Source organism: Mastigoproctus giganteus, chromosome 10 (assembly GCF_048544385.1).
Source record: "Mastigoproctus giganteus isolate SK-2022 chromosome 10, ASM4854438v1, whole genome shotgun sequence".
In the NCBI taxonomy this organism is placed as follows: Eukaryota; Metazoa; Arthropoda; class Arachnida; order Uropygi; family Thelyphonidae; genus Mastigoproctus; species Mastigoproctus giganteus.
This window is the reverse complement of record NC_143584.1, coordinates 84,648,560-84,672,534: the sequence shown is the minus strand read 5'-3', so window position 1 is coordinate 84,672,534 and position 23,975 is coordinate 84,648,560. Positions and strand designations below refer to the sequence as shown.

Genomic DNA, 23,975 nt, shown 5'->3' with positions numbered 1-23,975 from the left:
CAGGGGAGGTACCCATAGACTGGAAATGTACAGATGTGACCCCAATTCACAAAGGAGGATCAAAGGCTGACACAAGTAATTATAGACCTGTGAGCTTAACTTCTGTTCCAGGAAAATTAATGGAGGCACTGGTTAAAGAAGCACTGCAGGATCATCTAGACAAGACTTCAGTTATAGCTCAGACACAGCATGGTTTTGTTAAGGGGAAGTCTTGCCTGACCAATTTGATTGGATACTATGATGCAGTCACAAAAGAATTGGATGCAGGGAATAACTTTGATATTATATACTTGGATCTTAGAAAGGCTTTTGATACTGTTGCACATCGAAGACTGCTACACAAATTGGAGCAGTGTGACATTGGAGGCAAATTGCTGCTATGGATAAAGGGGTGGTTGAGGGGGAGAAGACAGAGAGTGGTAATCAATGTACACTGCTCATCGTGGACTAATGTTATTAGTGGAGTCCCTCAGGGCTCAGTGTTGGGTCCATTATTGTTTTCTGTATTTATAAATGATATTGATGATTGTATATCAAGCTTAATGTCCAAGTTTGCAGATGATACAAAGGTTGGCAGGGTTGTCAAGGACTGACACTACTGACACTATGCTGCTGCAACAGGATCTGGAAAGGTTGAGCAGATGGGCTGAGAGGTGGCAAATGAAGTTTAACATTGACAAATGTAAAATACTACACATGGGAAACAGCAACCCCAGAGCAACGTATCAACTCTGTGGTACTACACTGACAGTGGTAGAGAATGAAAGGGACTTGGGGGTGGTTGTGCAGGCAGATATGAAGTTCTCTGAGCAGTGCAGACGGGCTGCAAGAGTAGCTCATGGAGTATTGTCAATGATATACAGGAATTTTTCCAGCAGGGATAAGGAGGTGATTATTCCATTGTATAAGGCAATGGTCAGGTCACACCTAGAGTACTGTATACAGGTCTGGAGGCCTCATTTCAAGAAGGATGTAGAGCTGCTGGAACGAGTACAGAGAAGGGCAACAAGATTAGTGAATGGAACAAAGGGGTGCTCTTACGAAGAAAGGCTTAAGTTTTGCAAATTACAGTGTCTGGAGACTAGGCACCAGCGAGGTGATCTGATAGAGGTGTATAAAGCCTTGAATGGTTTAAGCATGCTTAATGCTGATGGGATTCTTCCTCTTGCTCAGAAAAATCACCTGAGAGGGCATAAATTCAAATTGAGGAAAGACAGATGTAGGATAGACGTGCGGAAATTTGCCTTTAGCCAGTGGGTGGTTGGTTGGTGGAACAGACTTCCATCCTTTGTATTGGAGGTTGATAGCCTAAATAAGTTTAAGGCTCAGCTGGACAGGTATTTTGAACGAACAGAGGGGTGAAGTGGAAGTGGGTTTTTTTTTGGCTGATGCTGCATAAGCTTGCTTTCTTGCATCAAATGCCTCTACTAATGCTAATGCTAAATCAATTTTGTTTCATTTCCTAGCACTGCCAGCACTTTCACTTTCTGCTGGTCCCTTTCCCCTTCACCATTGTAATAAGTAAATAGGAATGAAGAGAAGATTCTGAAAATTTATTTATGTTTTTTATATGATTGAAGATTTCAGTGTGAAGGGGGAACTCATTTCACCATAATACTGTAATGTAAAAACCTACAGAATTTCAGTTATTGGTATTATCGCAAATGCAATAATATAGAGTTTACTACTCATTTATAATAGATTGCGCTAACAGAAAAGCCCAATAAACCAGAGAGTGCAAATTGTTTTATGGTAGTGACCTCCAAAAATGTGTTTTAAAAAAAATATCATAAAGGCGTTCAAAATCGATTCTTATAATGGAACATATGATAACGATGAAAGTGTAGTTCAGTTTCCATTCTAAAACTGACCTTTTAGAGAGATAAATATACATAGCAAAAATTTCAACTTCCAAATTGAAATTTTAACTTTGGAACGAATTACAAAAAAAAAAAAAAAAACCAATGTGTTATCGGGTTCATATTACAATATTTTCATGATACTTCCATTTATTCCGACCAGATACAAAATACGTTTCCACGATTTTTTTTAAGTTTGCACTGGCTGCTAAAAACTTATGTAAAGTCAAATTTCGCTAAGTCAAGTATTACGTAAGTCGGAGAGTGGCTGTACTTTCGTTTTTTGAGGGTTGATTGAGAGTCTGTACTGTTTGAGGTAAGAGGCGATGTTGATGAGACTATTATTGATACATGCTGTAGCCTCAAGGTGATTGTTAGAAGCAGTAAGCATTAGGATTTTTTATTGTCTGCATACATGATGATATTTTCGTTGTTATGGACAAGAGGCACGTGATGGCTGTTAATAACAAGTCATATAGGACTCATCCTTGTAGAACACCAGTAGAGATCTCATTCTTGAGTGATTGTCCATGGGCATAAATTTGTAATATGCTGTTTTTGGAGGTGTGATGCAGTGAACCAGAGGATATTACCTTGGATTAAATAGTGTGCTTCTTCAAGTAAGCAGAGGAATGCCCTCGATGGCATTCCTCTGCTTCAGTATCTAGGTACGTAATAGTGAGTTACTCATGCCATTTAAAAGCAGACAATATAGTATGTGTGGCTGGAAGGAGGTTCATCACTGTCGGCTGGTTTCGGATGGCATAGTGGATTTGTAGTGGCATTATCGCCAAGAATGCGATTCATTAAGATGGGGAGCATAATTTTTTCCAGGATTTTTAAGAGCATTGAAGGATTAGGTATTGGCCAAAAATGCTTAAATAGGGTTGTGTTTCGAATTTTTGGATGTGGTCTGACAAGGTAGCTGTTCCAAGCTTTTAGGAAAGGAATTTTTCCACTTCATGATATGAGTGGTTAAATAGATAGATCAGGCACAAAAACAATAAAAGTTGGTGGCCACAAATATCAGTTAATATGTAACCAAAACATTACCAAACACAGTAAATAATCATAATAAAATATGTATTTTATTACGATTTTTACTTAATAAAATATTGCTAATGCTTTTGCTTTTATCGTAAGCAAATTTGTTCCTGATCTCTTCTTTTTTTGATCTTCAATCCAAACAGATAACAGATGTTTGATCTCTTCAAATTCTTTGTCTCGATGTAATGTCTTTTGTTACACTTTAAGTTGTTCCTGCTATAAAAGTTGCTTTTATTTACTCTGCGTTCTTTCTAATTGTTCTCAGCAGTTAGGTTATGTTATTTCCTAACCTAACCTTAAAGGTTAAGTTAGGAAATAAGATTTCCAAACATTCTGTCACACCTAAATGACAATCAATATATTGTTCTTCACTTCTACTCCCACTACCGATAACACGTGGCGTCTGTTTACTGAGAATGCAGTGAGAAACTGTAGTAGCGGAAAACCAACCAGTTTGTCCAGTAAGTTTGCCGTGGTTGTCGTGTTGGCTTTCTTTACCTTAGCTGCTTTTCTTTTTCTTTATGAACTTGCAATATCTTCACCAGCATGCTTCCTTTTCACACCGTTTTCAAGTATTTTACTCATTTTTATGGAATAAAGCACGATTACAGTATAAAAAGAACAAAAATGAGGAGTTGTATTTGATACACACGAACACACAGTCACTTCTCAGTCACAGAATACTTATTCTCCATCGGCAGCAACATACCCTATCCTGCGACATTACTGCTGGAGTACCGCAGGGGGGTGTCCTGTCTGGTGTCCTGTTCACAGCCATCATCGTGCCCATTATTGCCTCAACGAATGGTCTCCTATGCTATGCCGATGACTTCAAACTGCTGACTCCAATTAACCCTGGCGACAACCCCGCCCAGCTCAGCAACAGGATCAATTCCCAACTTAAGGATCTAGAATTGTACCTGGCAAACTTCAATCTAAAAATTAACCCTCTGAAGTCTGCTCAGGTTATATTCTCCCTTAAATCCATGCCGACAGTACTCAACGTTTCACTCACAGGGGTACGAATACCAAACGTACCCTCGCACACAGACCTTGGCATTCTGTTCGACCAAAAGATGTCCTTTGTCAACCAGATCGACAAACTCAGTACCAGATTTTCTCGTCTACGGTGGATCTCAAAGCAGCAGCTGCTACACGTCCGACATCCTGCCACTGTTAAAAGGTTCATCACCTCCACCGTCTACCCTGCCATTCTCTATGGTGCAGAAATATGGGCCTCTGCTGCACATACAAACCTTAAGCGGGTGTACACTGCTGAATACTGGCTACTGAAATGGGCGAATAACAAGCTTCGGCTACCTCCCGCTACCACAACTACCATGATGGCACAAGCACTCGACATCCCGAGGTTGAAGTTCCTGATCGTTGAAAAGAGGCTGGTCTTCACAGCCAAACTCATCTCAGGCCAAATATCATCTCCAAATATTTGGAATGCTTGCTCTTGGAGGATTCCACAGCCAAGCCTAAGGTCGGTACCAGCACTTGTGGCTCCCCACAACAGGCTTGTACTCACCGATAGATTTCTGCCCAAGCAGATGCTCGCTGCCCTCAACCGTGTGGACGCCGACATCGACACCATAATAAGTAAAAAGAAGGACAGACAACTTTATCAAAGCTCTTGAAACCTGAATCACTGCCAAGTTGTATTTGTTTTTCTTTATTTGTGTTCAGCTCCTTGTTTCTATGATGTATTTGTATTTCTTTTTGCATTTGTAATCTGTATTTTGTAGCCTTTTGTATGTGTTCGCTATATTCTGTAGCCATTTGAATTTGTACTTATGTTATCTATATGTGAACCCCTGGCGCTCGTCGCCGTGATGGGATATTGTGCTGTAATTCTACTTCACAATAAAGATTTATTTATTTATTTAAAAAAAGCAGTGCACGTGTAGCTGCTTTGTTTAGTAACTGAGTAAACAACGCAGTAAGTGTTGCATTCAGCTGTTGTGATTCTGCCATGTTCAACTGCCATTTCTTGTAAATGCAAAGTCGAATCTTGCATAAGCGGATTCAGTTAATGTTATATGTGACATTGTTCCCCTATTTATAAATCGCATATGATCAAATTCATGTAGTGTAAATGTGTGTTATATGAGGATGACTGTATTCCTTTTGAAGATTGTCATTTGTTTCTATGCATTTCATTAAGTGGCAATGTCTTGGTAATTGGAACTTGATCATTATGAGAGAAGTAAAACCATGATGCATGACATCCTTTTCTCTAGCTTATTAGACTAGTAAAAAGAAATGAATCTTTTCTGCTGTTCTATATGAATTTATATTTTTAAATTCCTTGTAGCCCTTTGAATTTATATCATTTATTATTATTTTTTAGTTCCTTTATATTTTCATATGAAGTCTTAGATTTAAATTAATGTGATAATATGTAATGTGACACATTTTTCAACTGCATATCTCAGATGAGAAAATAACTTAATTTTTCATCTCCTTCATGTGCTTATTATCATTCACACTTTATGCAATCTGAGACTGTTCACAGCTGACCGGGCTAGCCGGGTGGGTAAAGTGCCTGCCTGGCAACCCAAAGGTTGCGGGTTCGAATCGCGCCTCGGGCTTGGATCAAAGTACTGCAAAAACCTTGGGAAGGTGCATTATGGCCACAGAAGCCTATGCGCCAACAACTACCAAAAAAAAAAAAAAAAAAAAAAAACCTGTTCAAAATTGTTTATAGGTGTGCATGTAGATTATTGGTATGTAAGCAGTAATTATGTGTTTCATATATACAGCAGACTCTCGATTATCCGGGACACTTCAAGACTCCAAAAAAAAAAAAAAAAAAAAAACCCAGAAATCAAAAAATTCAAGTAATAACTAGAATAGGTATAAACAGATATTTTGCAAGTCATAAATAAGTGATAAGCGGCATTATAAGTCGTAATTGGGAGATTAGTGTATCTTGCAATTCCTGCTGTCTTAACACCCACCGCTCAAAAAAAAAAAAAAAAAAGGTGAGTGAGAGAGACCAAATGTTTAGTTTGTTTTATTGCGTTGCGTCGATTTGTTGTGTCCCGTTGCAGCGCAAAAGGACAAATTTTGTTTCGTTATTTATGTCAGGGATGTCGGAATTTTTTTTTATAGTAAATTTTTTTTTTTTTTTGCTTAGAAATCATGAAAATGATGGATAAACGCAAGAGTTGCGTTTTCGGTTAAACAGAAACTTGAAATTATTCAAAAGTTTGAAAACGGTGTATCTGTTAAATCTCTAAGGAATCATTATAATACGGATGTGTCAAAATGGCCAAACATTAACAAGTATCGCACGGAATTCAGATTTGTCAATAATAATATAGTAGCAATACGTTATTAGTCATTCTTGAGTTACGTAAAACTCGACAAAGTTAGAAGTCCTGGAACATATCCTTGCATATGTCGGGGAGTTTTGTATTTTTGGATTAACTGGGAAATCGATTATCCGAGATTTGTTTTTTACCATGTATCCTGGAAAATCGAGAGTCTACTGTATATATATATATATATATATATATATATATAGTACCACCTAGAATAATAATTATTTAGTCTTGTCACTTTATTCTTAATTAATTTTTATATCCTCTGGAACACACAATTTATTATTACTTTTTTTTTGCAGTGATACTTGAAAGAATGTCCCATGCAGGGTCTACTGCTAGTTCAGTGAAGCGGCACATTAGTGCTACATCGGCACAGTGGACGGAGCATTCAGATATGCCAAGTGATGTTTCCCAGCATTCTCTTTCTTCTCACCACCACCACCACCACAGCTATGATCCAGAATGGGAAGCTAAAGAAGAATTACGATTACGTGAACTTGAAGAAGCTCGAGCAAGAGCAGCACAGATGGAAAAAACAATGCGCTGGTGGTCAGATTGTACTGCCAACTGGAGAGAAAAATGGAGTAAAGTTAGGACAGAACGTAATAAAGCTCGTGAAGAAGCACGTGTACTCAGAGGGAAGCTAGAAGCTACTTCCAAAGAATGTTGCACTCTGAAGCGGGAAAAACAAGACCTAGAAGTTGAACTTGATAAATTAAAAACTGAAATCCAAATAATAGCAAATAATAAAGATTATAGCAGTGATAGAAAGGATGAATTAAGCTTTAGGACAAGTCCAATTAGTGAGAGAATAGCTGCAGAAAGGGATGTTGGACCTGCTGAGAAGCTAGCAGCATCTGAAGCATCCTCTCCTCATGTCCTTCGGCCTAATATTTTAGACGCTATATGTAATAAAGTTGGAGAAGGTGTTACACATTCTACTGAACTAAGTAATATATCTCAGCCCAGTAGTCAAGACTTAAAATTTTTAGACAAACTTCTTCATCAAAAAGACAACAAAGACAGTAGCTGTGTAAATAGTATTTCCTCACTTAATGATAAGAAAGGAAGTAGAATGTCACAGAGAAGTGTAGATGATTTCACTAGTCCAGTACAGGAGTTAACAGAACAAAAAGTGGCCATGCTGCAACTTAGGTTAGATGAAGCAACAAAAACTATTTTAGTGGAGCGGCAGTAAGTATTCACATTTTATGGTTTTTAATTAATGTTTTAAAATACAGGGTTACTGTAAACTAATGAGAGTAGTGCATGTGATTAAGTCCTTTGGTCACATGCACTACTCCTATGGTCAAGATGTCCAGGCAAGTAAGTAAAGGGAGACAACATTATAGGAGAGTGATTGACTACTGTCAGATTAATCAGAGAAACCCAGTAAGCTTTAAATTATCTTATATACATAGTTTATCTAGATCGTAGGTATAGCGTAGCTTAATTATCAGCACTCACCTCATAGTAATCTGTTTGGTTTGATGAAACTTATAACAGGTACATAGTAGTTATAAAACTTTTAAATTCCGATCAGGCTATTCGTAACTTAAAGTAATTATGAATTTTAAAAAAATTTAAAAATTTACTAAATTATGAGCTTTAAAAAGTGTTAAAATTTGCCCAAGAAAAGAAAGTGCACATTCCCTTCCATAGTTGTCTTATTAAAATCATGTATTCAAAATAAATAAAAGTGAGATAAAAGGTAATAGCTGCACATGAGCAACTTTTGAAACTGTCCTCAGTTAGCTATAGTGGGAAGAGAAGAACACACAAAGTATGTTATATAATTAGGCCGCCGTAGCCTGGTGGTCAGGTGTGTGGGTGCATAAGTACACGTGCCTTGAGTGACCAGGGTTCAAGCCCGAGACTGCTGAATACGGTGCTGTTTCTTGTATTCTGACTATCTTGTGAACTCCTCTGATCGTTTGGTCGTCCCGGAGTATAAACAGAAATTTTTTTTTTTTTTTTTTTACTGGTTAAGTTCCCGAAACGCATTTCAGTGCACGTGGAAACTTTATACGTGCTAAATTCCAAATAGGGGAGAGTTGATTGGAACCTTCATGTTTAATATGTTGAACGATGTGTGGCACTTAAACCACTCAATGACGAGAGCCTCATTTTGAAGAATTTTATAACTGGAATTCAGTTTAACTACTGTAATAGCCGAATCGATGCGTGGGTTATGATAATAAGATTGAACATGTGTTAATTCTATACCCGATAAATTAGATTTGAAGCTATTAAAGTGGTAGGCACGTGTATTAGAAATTTTTGAAGTTCCAAATTTAGCAGTTGTACTACCAATGTAACATGCATTAGCATTAGTAGAGGCATTTGATGCAAGAAAGCAAGCTTATGCAGCATCAGCCAAAAAAAAAAAAAAATAAAATAAATAAATAAATAAATAAAAAATAACCACTTCCACTTCACTCCTCTGTTCATACGAAATACCTGTCCAGCTGAGCCTTAAACTTATTTAGGCTATCAACTTCCACGACAAGGGATGGAAGTCTATTCCAGCAACCAACCACCCGCTGGCTAAAGGCAAATTTCCTCACATCTATCCTACATCTGTCTTTCCTCAATTTGAATTTATGCCCTCTCAGGTGATTATTCTGAGCAAGAGGAAGAATCCCATCAGCATTGAGCATGCTCAAACCATTCAAGGCTTTATACACCTCTATCAGATCACCTCGCCGCTGCCTAGTCTCCAGACACTAATTTGCAAAACGTAAGCCTTTCTTTGTAAGAGCACCCCTTTGTTCCATTCACTAATCTTGTTGCCCTTCTCTGTACTCGTTCCAGCATCTCTACATCCTTCTTAAAATGAGGCCTCCAGACCTGTATACAGTACTCTAGGTGTGGTCTGACCATTGCCTTATACAAGGGAATAATCACCTCCTTATCCCTGCTAGAAAAATTCCTATATATCATCGACAATACACCATGAGCTACCCTTGCAGCCCGTCTGCACTGCTCAGAAAACTTCATATCTGCCTGCACAACCACCCCCAGGTCCCTTTCATTCTCTACTACTGTCAGTGTAGTACCACAGAGTTGATACGTTGCTCTGGGGTTGCTGTTTCCCATATGTAGTACTTTACATTTGTCAATGTTAAACTTCATTTGCCACCTCTCAGCCCATCTGCTCAACCTTTCCAGATCCTGTTGCAGTAGCATAGTGTCAGTAGTGTCCTTGACAACCCTGCCAACCATCGTATCGTCTGCAAACTTGGACATTAAGCTTGATATACCATCATCAATATCATTTATAAATACAGAAAACAATAATGGACCCAATACTGAACCCTGAGGGACTCCACTAATAACATTAGTCCACGATGAGCAGTGTCCATTGATTATCACTCTCTGTCTTTTCCCCCTCAACCACCCCTTTATCCATAGCAGCAATTTTCCTCCAATGCCACACTGCTCCAACATGTGCAACAGTATCAAAAGCCTTTCTAAGATCCAAGTATATAATATCAAAGTTATTCCCTGTGTACAGTTCTTTTGTGACTGTATCCAATTTGATTGGATACTGTATCATAGTATCCAATCAAATTGGTCAGGCAAGACTTCCCCTTAACAAAACCATGCTGTGTCTGAGCTATAACTGAAGTCTTGTCTAGATGATCCTGCAGTGCTTCTTTAACCAGTGCCTCCATTAATTTTCCAGGAACAGAAGTTAAACTAACAGGTCTATAATTACTTGTCGCCCTTTGATCCTCCTTTGTGAATTGGGGTCACATTTGCACATCTCCAGTCCATGGGTACTTCCCCTGAGTCCAAGGAAGCTCTCATAATTATGGCTAAGGGTTTGCTTACTTCCTTTGCTGCTTCCTTTAATATAACTGGATAGATCCCATCCACCCCAGGTGCCTTTCTTGTATTTATCTTCAACAATTTCTCCTCCACTTTACTCTCAGTTATTTCAAGATTCTCTAGCTTACTGCCAGAGTTGAATACACCTCTGGCATTCCCCTCGCTGAATAACTCCTCTTGTGTGAATGTTGATGCAAAAGATTCATTCAGTTTGTTAGCTACCTGAGCAGGATCATCAAGTTGACCCATCAATATTAAGTGGACCAATCTGATTCATCCCCTTCCTTCTAGAGTTTACATAAGTAAAGATCTCTTTGCTGTTTTTCTTTGCATCCCTTGCCAAAGATTTCTCGTAATCTGCCTTCGCCTGCCTAACCTCCTTTGTAACTTGGTTACAGATCAACTTGTATCTATCATAGGCTTTGGTGTCACGTGTTAATTTGTATGTATCCCATGCATTTTTCTTCTCTGCCATATGTCTCATTAGTTCATCTGACATCCACTTAGGCCTAAACCTTGAACAATATTTCTTAATTGGTATGTAAAGCCTAGTTTACATACCAATTCTTCGCTTAGCTTCCAAGATAAGTTCTTTGAATACTTCCCATTTTGAATTTGCTGTTGGTAACATCATCAGTTGGTCCCACTGTATAGAATTTAAATACTGTCTCAGTCCATCGTAGTCGCCTTTACGAAAGCAATAACCCTTCCCTTTACCCCTAATGGTAGTTACCTCTTTGAGTAAATCCCACTTCAGCACACTGTGATCACTGCCACCTTGTGGTTCATTTACCTACAGATTCTTAATGCATGAAGAATCACTACTGATAATCAAATCAAGAGTATTACTCCCTCTAGTTGCCTCCTGAACATGCTGATGTAGAAAACAATCATCCAATAAATCCACAAAAGCCTTGCTAGTGTGTGAGTGACCAGCCCCCAAATTCCAGTCAATATCTCGGAAATTAAAATCTCCCATTATAAGACTCTCTGATTTACTGGCCCACTCTATTTCCCCGTACAGTTTCTTATTATACTCATCAGAGTCATTAGGCCTATAGCACACTCCTACTCTCAATTTTGATCTCCCAATGCTTATGTCACACGAAACTGACTCGACACTGCACTGTCCAGCAATGTCAACTGGCTTCACCTCCTTGGATTTTATGTATTTCTTAACTAATAGCATAACCCCTCCTCCTTTCCTATCCTGTCTATCCTTTCTGTAGACATTGTACTCCCCAAATTCCAGTTCTGCATTCCTTATATCTGTGTGACACCTTGTCTCTGAAATACCCACAATATCTGCCTTTGATGTTTTGAGCAATACCTCAAATTCATCAAATTTATTTACTAAACTCCTAGCCTTGGTGTACACGCAAGTATACATGCACCTGTTCTTTTTCTTAGCTACCCTAACACAACCTATGTGTTTATTTGTACCCCAGCAGTGTTTCCCAGCAGTCTCTGAAATATCCTGCATCTTATTTTCCAGGCTGCGGCTCATTCCAATAGAAGTAGTGCAAGAATCACTTTCACCTCTGCCAGTGGCTACTGTTTATCTATTAGTCCTTGTATCCCCCCCCAATCTAGCAGTTTTCCGACCCACCTAACACTGCCTCGATAGCATCAGCAAACATTCTCGCACCCTTTCTATTTAAGTGTATCCCATCCCTGTAGAAGCAGTCTCTCCTGTTAACAAGTACAGACCAGGCTGAAAAAAAATTCTACCCCTTGAGCCTTGCACAATCCTTCCAGGGCCGAATTGATCGACAGGGCTCTCATCATATACTCCCTCCTATCATGTCTGGGCAGAATTGCAGACACTTTCAAATTCAACCCTAATTCACGGCTTTTTTTTTCAACAGTGACCTGTACTTGTTAAGTAATTCTGCCGGTCCCCTACTCTTAATATCATTAGTGCCAACGTGTACAACTATATCACCTTTTGTGCCCTTAAAAGATGATATCCGCTCTACAACGTCATCAACCTTTGCCCCTGGCAGACATACCCTGGTCCTGTTCCACCTATCCTTTTTTACAAAGCATGTTTCCCGTTTCCCTGACAATAGAGTCACCAACAACTACTAGTTCCTTTGGGACCAGCGCATTCTGCCTTGGGGGCTGCCGCTGTGTTGCGCGATGACCAAGTGCAAGCTCTGGCATTGGTGTGGGCAGCTGAGAGCTTGATGGGCCCCTCACTTTTAATCCTTCGAGGGCATCCACCCTGTCCTTCAAGCTCTCATATAGGCCCATAACAATGCTGAGTTGTCGCCTGATTTCCTTACACTCCTTGCATTGCGCACATGCAAAGACATCCCCCATGGCAGTATCATGTCCCGTACCTGACTGCTCCACAAACATCAAGCAATTAGTGCATTTTAATAGGCTGTGATTCAGAGGGCAACTGCCCCCCCCTGAGTTCTCCCCTGAGCCACAGCACTTCCATTAGCTTGAGCCTTTTGCTTTGCTGCTCTGGTCAGAGTCATGATTTCGATTTAATTTCAATAAAATTTCAATTTCAATACAAAATTAAAACCCTAAACATATCTCAACACAGTTATAACGCTATATTTATGTTTCAGTATCGACTGTTATCTACGAAATCCCTTTATATAACTTCCGTATCAAGTTAAGTATTAATTATTTATTTTTAACTAATTATTTATGTTACGTAACCCAAGTCGTTATATGTATAGTTAAAAGTACAATTTAATTGACAATGAAGTTCAACAAGATTAATTATCTGATTAATTGACAATATTATGTACTATACTATACTATATTAAGCTTATGCTATCTATTTCGCTTGACAGTCTGATCGACATCTAATCAAATATATAATGCTATTATAATCCTGTGTTGTATACTCATATGTTGTCCTGTATGAATTAAATTTAGAACCTAATTTATTATAAGATGTAAATATTAACTTGATGTCTGTGTTCAAATTTTATCACTTTTTAAAGCTCATAATTTAGTAAATTTTAAGTTATAAATAGCTACTAATTATAGCTACTAATACTTAGTTTAAGTTACAAATAGCTACTAATCAGAATTTAAAAGTTTTATAACTACTATGTACCTGTTATAAGTTCATCAAACCAAACGGATTACTATGAGGAGAGTGCTGATAATTAAGCTACACTATGCCTATGATCTAGTTGTTACATCACAGCACCTTGTATTTCCCTTTATTACATGTTTACAGTGTTAATATCAATTAATCTCCTTGTTTCACCAATGTACATTTCCCTGTAACTACACGTGTTTTTGTAGGTAACATGTATACCTGTAGTTAAGCTAATTGAGTGTCTCAGAAATCATTATAAGAGATTCTAGTTTTGTTTATTGGTTTAAATACCACATTGTATTTGTTACATATTCTCTTGATACTTGATATTGTGACTGCTTTTTTGAATTTCTCTATGCAGCATTTTCTTACCTTTTCTGTAATGAGGTAACATTTCTGTAATTTTCCACCTATTTGTGTATGGTTTGTCAATGTTCCATGAAAACCTATTGCTAGAAAGGGTAATGGAAATGTGTTTAAGTTCCTTGTCTAATTATTTTGGACCACAAACTCTTACTGCTCTGCCCATTTCTTTCCTGAAAACCTTGGCATGGCGCATATGCCTAGCACATATCTTCATTTAGTGTTTAATTCCTTCTGTATATGTATTGCTTCTATGTGTGTTTTTTTGTTTTTGGTGGAACATCTTATTTGCATAGGAATGAAATTCTTCTCCCCTAGGAGAAGATGCCTTTTTTTTTTTTGGTTAATTCACTTAATAAAGACTCACATATAACATAGTCAAATTCAACAATATAAATAAGTGTCTTGTAGTTAAATTAACCTTAACATAAGTGTCTTGGAGTTAAATTAATCTTAACATACGTTGAATCGGAGTTGTCCAAATAGCAAATCAAACTTTGTCTTATAGAAACTTCTTCCCCCCCTGTATACTCTTTACGTTCATTATTAGGGAGTAACGGAGTAGCTTATTTTCATTGGTTCTAACGTTATCTCTTATGTATTGGGTAAAAGAGGAGAGCTGAACAATAATGGCAGAAAATTACATAAGTTTCCCAAACTTGACCGACATTAAAAAAATTTGAAGTGCAGGAAACAATTTTCTGCCATTATTGTTCACTCAATACATAAAGGATAACTTTAACACCTAATTGCTTTTTTAGTTTATGGTATTCATTCTCATACTCCAAGTAATTATAATTTTAGTTTTGAGAATAGTGCCTTCAGCCTTTCTTTCAGCAGATGGCATTTTTTCAAAATCTTCAGAATGCCCATATATTGATAGAAACTCAGTATAATGTTCTTCAGATTTCCATGATTGGGAGTTAGTGTATCTAATCATTAATGACAACTGATCATCATTTAAAAATCAGGCATAGAATTAAGTGTTATACAAAAATATTTAGTCATTTTTACTTGCATAGCAATTTCTGTGAAGGCTTTCTTCCCCATAAAATCAATATTTTATGAAGTTATGAGCGAAGACACTGCTGCTTGGATTGTCTATTGTGAGCTGTTCTTGGCTAAAAATTGGTCATATGAACCCATCAGTTTCATTATGTCTAAGATATTACCATTGCAAACCATTTTATAGTTTTGTTACTGCCAAAAAATGCCAGTCCTGTTAAGAAAGTAACTATATACCACAGCCATAATTCTTTTAAAAATTTCCATTATATATATATTCATGATGGCACTGGGCAGCTAAAGCACTATCAATGCGATTAGTCTTCATTAACTTAGCAGCAGCAGTTGATGGAGGCATGGAAACAATTTTTCAGTTGTGGACTGTATTGGTTTTATCGCTCAAAGAAGTAAAACCGTCAACATTAAATGCATGTTGGAAAAGTGTACGGCCAGAGTCGGTTCATTCAGGAAATATGTTCGAACCGGCAGAAAACGGAATCAGTGCAATAGTAGAACTTGCTAAGTTGTTAGGAGGGGAAGGTTTTGATAATGACTGCTGAAGCCGTCCAGTTGATAGAATTGCCCCCCCCTCCCTCCACAGAGTGGAAAAGACCTGACTTTGAATCCTGTCGATGATGGGAGGAATATTTATTGGTCTTTCATGATGTGGCTGAGTTAATCATCTCAGGCGAGGGGAGCATGGTTTTTCTTTTTGAAACTCTGGTTTTTCATCCAGCAAAACAGAAAATCGACCTCTGAATGCAAGCAGTTTATATTATAGACAATATATACAGAACAACATGGCCTTAGTTGCCGGTGCTCATAAAAAAAAAAAAAAAAAAAAGATATGGTTACTGAAGATGTTCAAGAATTACTGGTAGAAAAAGAAGCTAGCAAAGCAGATTTGGTGGATATGGCATTGGAGGTAAACCAAATCAATTCAGAGGATGATAGAGCAGATAAATTCTGAACTTCAAAATTTTACACTAAAAAGCATACAGGAAGACATAAAGTTAGCTGAGTAATTAGATCTTATTTTTCAAATGCAGATTCTTTTGACTGAAAGGAGTCCATAGTTCAAAAGGGAGTTTCAAACATGCTTAGTTCCATATGAAATTTACAAAGATCTATCAAACAAAAGCAAACAAACCCAGATTACTGATTCTTTTAAAGAGAGTGGAAGATACACGAAATCTTGAATAGTGTATTTATGTTAGCTTTTGGAATGTACTCCACTCCCCCTTTTGTACTGGTTCTTAGTCCTGTTTAACAGTTTCGCACTACACGAGATTTTATAGAAACCTAACTACTGTGTTTACATGAGGATTACCTGTAGTTGGCAACTGTAGTAGTAGAAAAGTCCATTTATAGAAAATTATAATAGTCTCTAAGCTCTCTTTTATTATTTTTAAAACTGAGGCATTTATGCAGGAAAGAGGCTACAAGAATTATTTTTTTTTGTTCAGGAGATAAAAATAGTTAGAATGTGGGTAAATTTTACTTATTTTTACCTTAAAGAACCATTCTTTTTTGCCCATTCCATCTAACAATTGGTCCAACTCTAACCTTTTATTGGTCACATCAGTTTATTAGAAATTCAGCATGCGCACCTAAGGGTTAACAATGTAGTAAAAATAGTTTTAAGTAGCCTGTCTCACCTTTCCTGCTATTTTCTTTACTGACTTTTTTATTAAATTCATTTTTGATGGGTGAACTGAAAATAGTGATTCCACAAGCAGTTGAATTTGGCCATAAAGATTTGGCCATGGAGTTCCAACTATATAATTGTAACAGCTGTAATAATTACTACAGCTTGATTCTCCTTGGCTGCAGCTTTCTTCTTGTTTAGTAGACTGTAGATCATTTTCAGAAATTAATTTCGGTGTCTATATGTGATATTGATGAAGCAGCACAATTAGCAGTAGATAAAGGACTCTGTATGTTTTTATTGTTCTAAGGTTTGAAGAATGATCCCCAGATAGTGAACCACGTTGCTTTTCTCATTTCCTGCATTCCTTAGGCTTTTTATTTTCTTTCAGTGGCTCCAATTTAAATTTACATGGCACCGAAATGGTATAAATGCTTGTTTGTTTCTTTCCTTCTATTGTTAACATGAGCAAAGAAAGCTTTTCTACTTTTTTTTGTGCTCTTAGGAGAAGAATTCTCATAGGCTGCCTTAGTATATCTAGTCCCCCCCACCCCCATCCTGAGTAGCTATTTACAGATTTACTGTAGGAGTCTGTGTCCCCAGACAATTTATAATCTCATTTTCATTCCCTGTTACTGATCTCATCAGTTTATATATGAGATCCTTTTTGGTGTAATCATTGAAAGTATCTCTTTTTCAGTAGGATTACTTTCTTGAACATAAATTTCTTCAAATTTATATTTGTTGAAAATATTGATTGGTCTCATAACTTTCCTTCTACTTCTGACCCTTGTTCTCTCTCTCTCTCTGGGTAACTCAGAATTTTTTTTTTTTTTTTTTTTTTTTTTTTTGGCTGGTGCAGCAAAAGCCTCAGGCTTCCTTGCACCATATGGCAAACAATGATGATGATAATAAGAATAAAAGAATTTAAAACATCTAAAACCACTGTAATCACCTTTGTGAGAGAAAATACCAAATTTTTATCCTTGGAATTAGTTGTATTTTGAATAAGTCTTATATAATTTGCTGTGATCACTGCTATCATGGTTATTTTACTCAAAGATTCTTAATATATGATGAATTGCTGCCAGTAATTAAATCAAGAATATTGCTTTCCCTTGTAGCCTAACATTTTGTGGGGAGTATTCATCCATGAATGTTCTTCTGCTGTTGCTAGATGATGAGCAATCAACTCACATGTTCTAATCAATATCTGGAAAGTTAAAATCCCCCATTCTGTGACATTCTGATTGTACACTTTGTTTGTAAAATACCAAATACAGTGGGGTATGCTAGAATGAACATAATTAGTTCTAGAACCTCGTTCGTTTAGCATACATTGAAATATATGTATTTAGGGGTAATACGTTTCAGGCCCACAGTCTAGAGAAAAGTTACAATCCAATACAACGATTTAAACAGGAAAAATATAATACAAAATGAAAATTATAAGTGCAAAAATAATATAAAATTAATTTATTTAACTTTTATACACTGTGCATAAAATTTGAAAAGCATAAACAATATTCCCCCAGTGAAAATATAAACAAACTTTCCCTAATAAAAAATCACAGAGGTGGAAGGAGAGGAGTCATCGTTCCTACTCATCTTGGTTGAATGTCCTGTGGGAGGTTCATCAGTTGGAGGGTGTTTGTCCACCTTTTTGAAGAATGAATCCAGGCTTGACTACTTTATCCTGGATTTTTGGACCCTCCAAAAGTGGGCCATCAAGGTGTCATTAAAATGATTAAGGCTTATTTCCACAGTGGCAATATCTGGGTGATAATCTTTTATACGATTGGATAGTTTATTCCAGCAAGAGAACATTTCTTTACGGTCCTCAGCTGGAATGCTGTGACTTACACGAGTAATTACAGACCAGTTAGTTTAACTTCTGTTCCGGGTAAAATAATGGAGTCGCTGGTTAAAGATGCATTGCAGGATCATCTAGACAAGACTGCAGCAATAATTCAGACACAGCATGGGTTTGTTAAGGGAAAGCCTTGTCTGACAAATTTGATAGGATATTATGATGTGGTTGCAAAGGAACTGTTTGCAAAAAATAAGTTTGATATCATATATTTGGATTTCAGGAAAGCTTTTAACACTGTTGCGCATGGAAGACTATTGTACAAATTGGAGCAGAATGGTATTAAGGGTAAGTTGCTACAATGGATAAAAGGATGGTTAAGTGGGAGAAGACAGAGGGTGGTAATCAATGGGTGCTGCTCTTCTTGGACTAATGTTATTAGTGGAGTCTCACAGGGTTCGGTGTTGGGTCCACTGTTGTTTTGTATATTTATCAATGATATTGATGAAGGTATATCAGGCTTAGTGTCGAAGTTTGCAGATGATACAAAGGTTGGCAGGGTTGTTAATGACAGTAATGGCAGTGTGCTACTGCAACAGGATCTAGATAATTTGGGCAGATGGGCTAAGAAGTGGCAACTGAAGTTTAACCTTGACAAATGCAAAGTACTGCATATGGGTAGAAGTAACCCCAGAGAAACGTACCAACTGTGTGGTACTACACTTAAGGTGGTAGAAAATGAAAAAGACCTGGGAGTAATTGTGCAGGCAGATATGAAGTTTTCTGAGCAATGCAGACAGGCTGCCAGGGCAGGTCATGGGGTTTTGTCAATGATATATAGGAATTTTGCTAGCAGGGAAAAGGAGGTGATTATCCCTCTGTATAAGGCAATGGTTAGGCCATGCCTTGAGTACTGCGTATAGGTCTGGAGGCCTCATTTTAGGAAGGATGTAGATTTACTTGAGCGTGTACAGAGAAGGGCAACAAGATTGGTGAGGGGAATGAAGGGATCCTCTTACCAAGAGAGGCTTAAGTTCTGCAAATTGCAGTGGCTGGAGACTAGGCACCTGCACGGTGATCTGATTGAGGTGTATAAGGCCTTGAATGGGTTCAGCACGCTGAATTAGGCCTTGAATGGGTTCAGCACGCTGAATTAGGCCTTGAATGGGTTCAGCACGCTGAATTCTGATGGGATCCTTCCACTTGTTCAGATTACGAACCTAAGGGGGCATAAATTCAAATTAAGAAAAGACAGATGTAGATTAGATGTGCGGAAATTTGCCTTTAGCCAGCGGGTGGTTAATTGCTGGAACAAACTTCCATCTGTCGTTGTGGAAGTTGATAGGTTGAATAAATTTAAGGAGGAACTGGACAGGCATTTGGAGGGAATGTTGTGATTTTTTTTTTTTTTTTTTGGCTGATGCTGCATAAGCTCGTACATTTTCTTTCTTGCATCACATGCCACCACCACTACTACTACTACTACTGCTGCTACTTTTTTCCTTGTCATCCCTGAAAGCTTTCCTCTTCTTCAGTGCCTCTGCCTTTTCATTGTGAAGCTCTGCTAGCTCCTCAAATGATAGCTCCTTCCTGTGGTCCTCCACCAATTCCTCCACATGCTCCTCATTGATCTCCAGGCCCATGGAACTGCCAGGACACACAATTTCCTGCACAACAGGCTCTTCCTCCAACTGTTGAATGCCTTCGAAGTCCCGTGGAGCCACAGTGTCAGGCCTCCAAGCCAAATTCAGGCACCTAACAGAAAACTCTTTCCAAGCAACCACAATTAGGAAAACAGCATCCGCTATATTGAAGTGACCCTTCCAAAAGTCCTTCAGAGTCACATCACTTGAAGAAATGGCCTCAAAACATTTCCTGAACAGTGCCTTAGTGTAGAATTTTTTTTTTTTTTTTTTTTTTTAAATTTGCAATCACCTGCTGGTCCATAGGCTGGAGGAGAGGCATCGTATTAGGTGGCAAAAAGTGAACCTTGATAAAACTGAATTTAGCTGGTAATTCTTCTGAAATTAGGAGAGTGGGCTGGAGCATTGTCCATGACCAAAAGAATCTTCAATAGAAGATCCTTCCCCCTAAGGTAGTCACAGACAGTGGGGCCAAACACCTCAGTCACCCAGTTGGAGAAAAGACTCCTGGTCATCCAAGCTTTGAGGTTGGAATGCCATAAAACTTCAAGGCTGTTTTCCCTGATGTTTTTAAAAGTGCTGGGTTCTCCAAATGGTACACGAGCAGTGGTTTGACCTTGCAGTCACCCAAAGCAGTGGCACAAAACAGCAGTGTAAGCCGGTCTTTTATTGGCTTATGGCCAGGCAAGGTGGTCTCCTCTTTTGTGATATATGTTCTGCATGGTATTCTCTTCCAGAAAAGGCCAGTTTCTTTCGCCTGCTGCCAAAGAAAGCCTCCATCCTTAATTATTTTCTTAAATTTCTCACGATGTTGCTCAGCAGTGTCCCTATCTGCACTGGCAGCCACACTATGCCTCACAACACTGTAATCCAGTCCTTTTCCTAAATCCGGTAAACCACCACCTTGGTGCCAAAACTCTCCTTCACAAAACCAGTACTTGTACTAGGAGCCTTAGCACCAAGTTCCTCAAACAATTGTTTGGCCTTTTTACAAATAATCACCTCACTGACATATCACCTGCCATTTGTTTTTCATTAATCCACACTAATAGAAGAGTTTCAATCTTTTCCGTGATATTACAACATGAACTGCTTAACCTAGAGATTCCCTTCATGACCTGTGCACTTTTTATTTTCTTCCTTGTTTTTTAAAATTGTACTGATTGTTGATTTAGCCATACCATATTCGGCACTTAGATCTCCTATATTAATATTAGCTTTCTCACTCTATTTTGCTGGCTCATGGTTAAAATTATATAACAGAATACTGTAATTAAAAAAATTTTTTTCACTGCTAAAGGGCAAATAATCAGATAACTGAACCTTACAAACGATAACAAAGATGATAACTGACACTCTAGTCAAAGCGGGAAATTAGAGCAAGAAGCGGTCTAATCAATACGTTATGCACACGCGCATGCTGCATCGGCCAATAGTATTCCTCCAAGTTCGTTGTAGCATCCTGATTTTATTGATAAAAACTGTTTGTTGTAGCATACCTGACTGTATAACAATTGCCAGAATAATGAAATATTTAGTATAATGAAATCACTTCTCGTGCCAGTTTACTGTGATCTTTATGTAAAAATGTTTCATTTTAATGAATACGCTGAGTACTATTTGTTGGGCATAAAAATAAGTTTACTTTATAGATTTTGGGGTGCTAAATGTGGAAATAGTGCTTAAAATGGCAGATTGGCTCTTGTGTTCAAGAAACTAGTTTTTTAAACTAGAATTTGTAAAGGCCAAGAGATTTTCGAGAACGCAGTTGAATTTAGATATTGATTAGAATTTGGTGGCATTGTTAAGGGGGCGTACTCGGTTGGTTTAGTTAGAGTGGGGGCGAGGCTGAAGATTGGGGGAAACAGGTAGAAGGATGGGGACGATAGAGTAGGCATCCCCAAAGAAGTCAGTGGTAACGAGCCCCACCAGGCGAAGTATGGGGGAGGTAGGGAGGGGAGGAGACAGAGACCCGTCTCCCCCCTGCCTGGGAATGGGGTTTTAAAGAGAACTGGGTTTGAGTACCAAGTTCAGATTGCCAAATGCCGTGTTGTGTCGATTCCAGTAGAATGGTAAAAACTGCTCATCCTGCTCCAGGAGTAGGATATGTCAGTGGGGAGTGGGAGACACACATTTACTTCATTCATAATCCGCATTTTCACTCTACTTGCATTCTATTTTTATACTTTTTTTCTTATATTTTATAATTTTTTCCTCCTGTTTGATATGTGTATATAGATGTTTTTATTTTAAATATCATATTTATTTTAATTATCAGATATACACATATATATATATATGTATATATATACATATATATTAGTAAATTAATAAGAGGAGTTTACCTCAATATAGGACGTGGAACACTTCCGTATGATACCCTCCAGAAATTAAAACGGAAAAAACGAAAAAATCGACAACTTACCGGTACATTAAAGTAAAATATAAATAATTAAAGTAAAATATAAATAATTAAATAATCAATTTAACACAATTCAAAATCAATTCAAAACAATTAAAATTCAAATTAACGCAATTAAAAGAATCTAACGAAAATATTCAAAACGATTTTCCTTCCTGAAGCTGACAATGCTTATCGACCGACTGTCGTGATCACAGGAATGAATTTTCATTCCTGTGATCACGACAGTCGGTCGAAAAGCATTGTCAGCTTCAGGAAGGAAAATCGTTTTGAATATTTTCGTTAGATTCTTTTAATTGCGTTAATTTGAATTTTAATTGTTTTGAATTGATTTTGAATTGTGTTAAATTGATTATTTAATTATTTATATTTTACTTTAATTATTTATATTTTACTTTAATGTACCGGTAAGTTGTCGATTTTTTCGTTTTTTCCGTTTTAATTTCTGGAGGGTATCATACGGAAGTGTTCCACGTCCTATATTGAGGTAAACTCCTCTTATTAATTTACTAATATTATTATCAACGTAGAACATATTGAGTATTACAGCTCTGATTCATACTATATACATATATATATACATTAAACCCCCTCTATTCCCGGTTTCACGTATTCGCAATCGCTGATTTAATATAAAATGAAACCTAAAAAAATGTGAATTTTAAAGCGCCGTGAATATTTTCCATCATAAAAAAAATTGGTTGTGGCTAAAATTATCTTTCCCGGTCAAAACAGCGCTCAGTGGGTTTGGGGGAGAGGGGTGACAAAATCCCGGCGTGGATGTTTCTCGCTATTCCTTGTTCAGTATGTGTTATGCGCTTGTCATGGAAGGTTTCGTCATTTGCTTTTAATTTATATGCTTATAAATTGAATAAATTTATAAATTGATATGCTTACAAAAGTGATAAATCTACCGTTTTGCAGTGTAAAACAGACTTTTTCGAGTGTGTTAATGGAAGAAAGTGACTTTATTGTGGACAAGTTCTTTCTAACCCGTACAAAAATATAGCTACGAATAACAAGGGAAATGGGAAAAGATGAAAGAAGGTGATGACATTAGCGAATAAAATTGAGTTATTAGACAAAATTTCTAATGGTGAAAGTGTCTACTCAGTGGCAAAACATTATAAAATCAATGAGTCAATGGTACGATCAATCTAGAAATTGGAAGAAAAAAATCCGCCATAGTGTCCGTGAAAACGCACTAATTCCTTCAAAAATTTGCTCTGTAACTCATGATGTTAAATTAGAAAAAACGGAAAAAGCTTTAAATCTGTAGATAGAAGACCGAACTCAAAATAAAATTCCGTTAAGTTCACTCATCATTCGTGAGAAGGCAAAATTCCTTTATCAACACTTTAGAAAACTGGTGATAGCACTGGCGGGATAAGTTTTTTAGCTAGCAAAGGCGTTGGTTTGAAAGATTTGTTTGAAATTTCTAATAAATATTACAATTTAATATTAAATTGTTTCTTATTTTCATTTCGATGCCACATGCTTGCATTTCACTACGTACTGTCTATGTACATAGTCATATTATGAAGGTACACATAATACATACATAGACAAAATTTTAGACTAGTTTTTCTTATATATTTCATACTTTGGAATGGAACCCCTTTATTACTATGGGAGCCATAACTCAGTTTGCGGCATTTCTCAGGAACGTAACCCCTGCGAATAGCGGGAGTTTACTGTATATACATATATACAGTAGACTCTTGATTTTCTGAGATAGGTGGTAAAAAACAAATTCCGGATAATCGATTTCACGGTTAATCCAAAAATACAGAAGTCCTCGACATACATAATAGTTACGTAAGTTCTTACTTCGTTGAGTTTTACGTAACTCGGGAATGATTAATAACATATTGCTACTATATTATTATTGACAAATCTGAATTCAGCGTGATACTTATTAATGTTTGACCATTTT

At 37.3% G+C, this 23,975-nt stretch overlaps 1 protein-coding gene across 8 annotated transcripts in view; it reads left to right on the top strand.

The window, feature by feature from the left end:
• Positions 1-23,975, top strand: part of LOC150079127 (coiled-coil domain-containing protein 102A) — a 267,304-nt gene that overhangs the window by 80,019 nt on the left and 163,310 nt on the right. For all 8 annotated transcript variants that reach the window (XM_090383724.1, XM_090383725.1, XM_090383722.1 and 5 more), the window contains one exon: positions 6,541-7,435. In XM_090383724.1, coding sequence (XP_090239850.1) covers positions 6,541-7,435 — 895 coding nt within the window. The remainder of the gene's footprint in view (positions 1-6,540; positions 7,436-23,975) is intronic.